At 34.6% G+C, this 4,661-nt stretch overlaps 1 protein-coding gene across 1 annotated transcript; it reads right to left on the minus strand.

Annotated features, from left to right (window-relative positions):
- LOC111365227 (nudix hydrolase 17, mitochondrial-like) lies at positions 1 to 1,450 on the minus strand. The gene is made up of 5 exons (XM_023016338.1): positions 1,180 to 1,450; positions 875 to 995; positions 713 to 796; positions 466 to 594; positions 1 to 394 (listed from the first exon to the last, which is right to left on the minus strand). The coding sequence occupies exons 1-5, from the start codon at positions 1,263 to 1,265 to the stop codon at positions 281 to 283; spliced, it is 534 nt and encodes a 177-aa protein (XP_022872106.1). The 5' UTR covers positions 1,266 to 1,450; the 3' UTR covers positions 1 to 280.
- Between the last annotated feature and the right edge of the window lie 3,211 nt (positions 1,451 to 4,661).

The raw sequence follows: 4,661 nt of genomic DNA on the forward strand, positions 1-4,661 counted from the left end.
TTCAAATTTGACAACAAAACCATTATGAAAGAATCAATGAATTTCATTACATAAAAGAATCAAGTTCAATATTTTGTTCATCTCCTCTATAGGCTCTCCCTACCTTCACAACAAGTCCACATTATCAAACTTCCTTGCATGGTTTCTCGGAATGGGTCGAGCTGCATGAATCCTTTTCCACTTCGGGAGGAGCTAACTCAGCTAAGATGGCTACCTCATTTGTAAACTAAGCAATAATCAATTTCTTCCTTTCCTTGTTTAGTTCTATTGAAATTCTGTACTAAGGGAATTCTTTCTCCTTATTTGCAGATGCGCGAATCAATGAACAAAAGGCATCCAAAGCTTCCTTCATCCAAGAATGTGCACATACTTCTCGAGCTTCATTGACGGTCATCTGTGAAAGATTATAGTCTACATCAGTACTCGATACACAGCAGCATTATAGACTTTGATAAGAAAACTCACCCATATTCGCTGACGGACATTTTTCTCTGGCCAAACATCGAATTCCTCCGTGACCAGCATAGGGAACATGTAGCCTTCACGAAATGTGTCCTGGCTTCTACTCTTGAAAATCCATTCGCCTAATTTATCCTGCAAGCAAATGCAATGGAGCAAAATGAAGCTTCCGGTCATGTTTTGTATACTGGATAGGACAACACTAGACATGATTAAGAAAGAAAAGTAGTCGATAAGAATAATGGATACTAACCCCTAAGGTGCCGACCACACCGGCTTCCTCCATTGTCTCCCGTGTAGCTGCCAATTTTATATCTTCATCAATTTCCCAACCTCCCTAATGATTTCATTGAAAAATGAATAAAAACATTTAAGGACATGAAATCATTCTTACAATATGCATATGAAAGTGTACCTTTGGGAACATCATTCTTGGACTCTTTTGAGAGGTAATCAAGAGAACTTCCAATTCTTCAATTAAGGTTCCATGAATTGGAGGTGATGTTTTGGTTTCTCTGTATCTGTATGGAATACATCTGACAAAATTTGGAAATAAAGAGGATAAATTTATAAGGCAATAATTTAAATTCATCTTTTTCAGAATCAAAATCCCATAAACCTTGTTTCAATTTCCCAAAGAATACCAAAAAATGAAAATAAATCCACATGAAAAAAATTTCTTAGCCCACAAGAAAGAGAGTTATAGAATAGAATACATACCCAACAACTAGACGACAACCATGATTGTAACGCTGCAAATGTCGTCCTGAACGAGAAGGAAGAGACACCAATTTCTTGATTAACATTGTAATGGAAGAAGAGAAGAAAAAACCAAAAACTTTTCAAACAAAACAAAGCCCAAGAAAGAAAATAAGGCTCCCAATTTATAGAACCCGATTTCTGGTGAGTTCAAAGAAAATCCCTCGTGAAGAAAAAGGGCAAGTCGGTGTTAATGTTGAAATAAATGGAGGACTAAATGAAGCGTGTGGACGATAGAAATGCACTGGTATAGACAAGAAATAGGAGGGAAAAATAGTAGCCGACGGGTCAATGATTGGCTGTATTTTCTGGGAAAGGCAGGCGTGTGTCTGGTTTAGGGTGGGAAAAAAAATCGAAAAATCGAGGAAATCGGTCAAATCAAATCTAGCCGATTTGGGTTGACTTGAACGAAAAAATTGGTTCAGTTTGGTCTAGGGCTAGGCAAATCTCCCGAACCGAACCGATCGAACCGAATCCGAACCGAATCCGAAGGTTCTTGTCAAATTAAATACCCGAACGAATATCTGAATTGAGAACCGACAGGTACGGTTCGATTCTCGGTTCTAGACCAAGAACCGAATAACCGAATAAATACCGAATCCTTCTAATTTTTTTTTATATTGAGTAAATTAAATTATTTTAATTTTAATTTTTCTAAACAAATTAATAATTTCTAAATCCAAATTTTTAGCACAATAATTTGTTTCATTTCTAATTTTTTAATTTTTAGCCCAATTACCCTTTTTATTGTTTCATTTCTTAGCCCAACAAGATCCAATCCACTAAATAACCTTAAACACCTATACTAAAGTGCATAACATTGTCTCGATTCTCGTACTCACTCTCGCAGCCTCGCTAATATTTCAAAACCTATACAATCGTCGACCGACACTGTAACCTTCGATCGAAGTTGTGACCTCCGCCGACCGAAACTTTGACTGTAGTTATCATTTGAACAAGGTAGTTTACTAGTCTCTAACATTTCAAAACCTTCGAATGTATCATTAGTTGTTTTTATATAATGTTGTTATAAATATTAAAAAATTTAATTATAATACAGAACCGAACGGAACCGAACCCGAACGGTTCCATAATTATATTTGGACTCGACGATTCCATTTACTAGATGCTCGAAAATGTTGGTTCGGAGAACCGAACTGAATCGACCTGCGCCCACCCCTAGTTTGGTTAACTTTAACAATTAAATAGTCGGGTTGGGTTGGTTTCGATTTAAGCAATCAATCCATTAATTAACCGATTCAACCCGCAAATACCTTTTTTTTTTCCTTAGGTATTTTAAAAATTCGTCGTTTTAAATGTAAAAAAATAAAATAATAAGAACAAAAATATAATTTTCTCTCAAATAATTTGTTTATCATCTATATTTTTCTGCCCAAACTCTAAATATCAAAAGAAAAAGTGTTTAATGTAAACTTCAAATTTAGATTGTAGCTTTGCTTTCATTTTGGTGTAATTGTTTGTTGATAACTGTCGGATTTATATATATGATGATTTTGAAAAATTTGATTCTTTACCATTCACATTATATATATTATTGATATGCATTACGCAAGAAAAAAAAATTATATGTAGAAAAAAAATTTAACCCAATATAGCTAGACAATTTTTTTACTTGCACAAATTTGAAATTGATTAACCAAACAAAATTGACCCAAACCGATTTGATTTGGTTTGGTTTGATTCGGTTTCAACAACTGGATTTAGTCGGTTTGGGTTGGAATTTATCCATACAGATCAAGTCAGTTTCGATTTCGAGTTGCACTCAAAACCAACCTAATTCAAACCATGCCCAGGCCTAGTCATATTAATACGATGAGCTTGAGAAATTAATAAAGTACATGATCTTTAGGGCAAAGCATTTGAAAATATTTATGTTTTTAAAATTGACCCGATTATTGGTTTATAAAAGGAGAGGGTTGTGTTGGTCCAAGAGTGAAATATGTTAAGTTGTGGAGTCTAATTATTATTATTGCTTCGTTGAGCTGATCATGGATAGACCTCCGAGGCCATCATTGGGGTTGGAAGGGGGCAGCTGGTGTGAGGTGACGACATTTTTTGGGTCCCTTCCAAAGGAAATGCGGGCAGGGTAGATCTCGGCAAACTCCCAGACCAAAATTTTTTTAATGATTGTTTAGGAATTTGTACTCTTATAAGATTCTATTTTGCCCTAATTTATATTATAAATTGGGAACTGTCCTTAAACTTTATTGTAATCGTCAAAAAGCGAGACTAGAAAAAATAAAAGCGCGATTTTCTCTTGTGAATATTTTTCCATCATGGTAAAATTAATGCAACATTGGGAGAGGATGTATTTTTACACTGAAGCGATCATCTATAAATTTTGTGCTTTTTTGAGTATTTATCTTTTTTTCTTTGAATTAATTGCTCTAGATGAAATAGAATTAAGTTCTATAATTCTCAACAACGTGCATAGTTATTAAACCCAGTCAATTGGGTCATTTGGTTACCTGATCAAGGCATTGAGTCGTTGGGTTCGTTCTTAAATTATTGGTCTACTGATTGGCTTGATGGGTCAATGATTATAATATCAGTGCAAAATTTTCAAGATATTAAAAAAAATTAAGACAAATATGAATTTTTAAATGATTTTATCATTAATTTACTTTATTGTAGTAAAACTAAATTTGTTAAAAAAAATGTTTATATTTTTCTTATGATTGTGTAATAAGAAAATAAATTAAGTTTAAGCTAATTTTTTTCTGTACATATTAATAACTAAAAAGTTCATAAAATATTTTCGTAAAATTTTTGGACTTAGATTACTAAATTTAAATTTAAATTTATAATTATATGTTCTCGAATGCAATATTTGTTAAATTTAGATAAGAAAAAAATAATTTGATTTGAATTAAAAATAAGGGTAAATTGCACTTGGATCACAAACTTTTCACTTTAGGCATTCCGAGTTGGACAAAGCCCTTTGTACACGGGCCCACCTTGCCCCTCACATGAGGCGAGGTCCCACATCGGGGCCTACGTTTGGGTCCCGCCTCCCGATGTGAGGGGGTGGGTGGGACCGTGTACACGGGTGTGTAAACGCCCCGTGTACAAGAAGTACGTTCCTTCCGAGTTTTTCCACCCATAAAACATGTGCGGCAGACGTCTTTTTTTACACGCCTGTGTACAAGAAGCACGGTCCTTTTGAGTTTCCCCACGCATAAAACATGTGCGGCAGACGTCTTTTTTAACGGGGAGGCGTAGTGTGACCGTTGAAATCGTCCTTTTTTAATGAAAGACGTCGGTTTAACTGTTTAAACATAAATAATCCAATTTTGTCGGCCATTCTCTAAATTACTTAATTAGCGTGAAAGACCGACCACCTAGTTTTAATGGAATAATAACTGTTACTATAAAAGTTTAATTCAAATTCAAATGCGAAGCACTCCAAAATTTGGATCCAC

Source organism: Olea europaea, chromosome 1 (genome assembly GCF_002742605.1).
Source record: "Olea europaea var. sylvestris chromosome 1, O_europaea_v1, whole genome shotgun sequence".
NCBI classification, from domain to species: domain Eukaryota; kingdom Viridiplantae; phylum Streptophyta; class Magnoliopsida; order Lamiales; family Oleaceae; genus Olea; species Olea europaea.

What these genes read in the sequence shown, in the direction of transcription:
- LOC111365227 (XM_023016338.1), bottom strand. Translation starts at nt 1,265, where the DNA reads ATGTTAATCAAGAAATTGGTGTCTCTTCCTTCTCGTTCAGGACGACAT. An exon ending in GGTTGTCGTCTAGTTGTTGG is followed by an intron (nt 996 to 1,179) that starts GTATGTATTCTA and finishes AAATTTTGTCAG; the next exon opens with ATGTATTCCATACAGATACA. An exon ending in CAAGAATGATGTTCCCAAAG is followed by an intron (nt 797 to 874) that starts GTACACTTTCAT and finishes TGAAATCATTAG; the next exon opens with GGAGGTTGGGAAATTGATGA.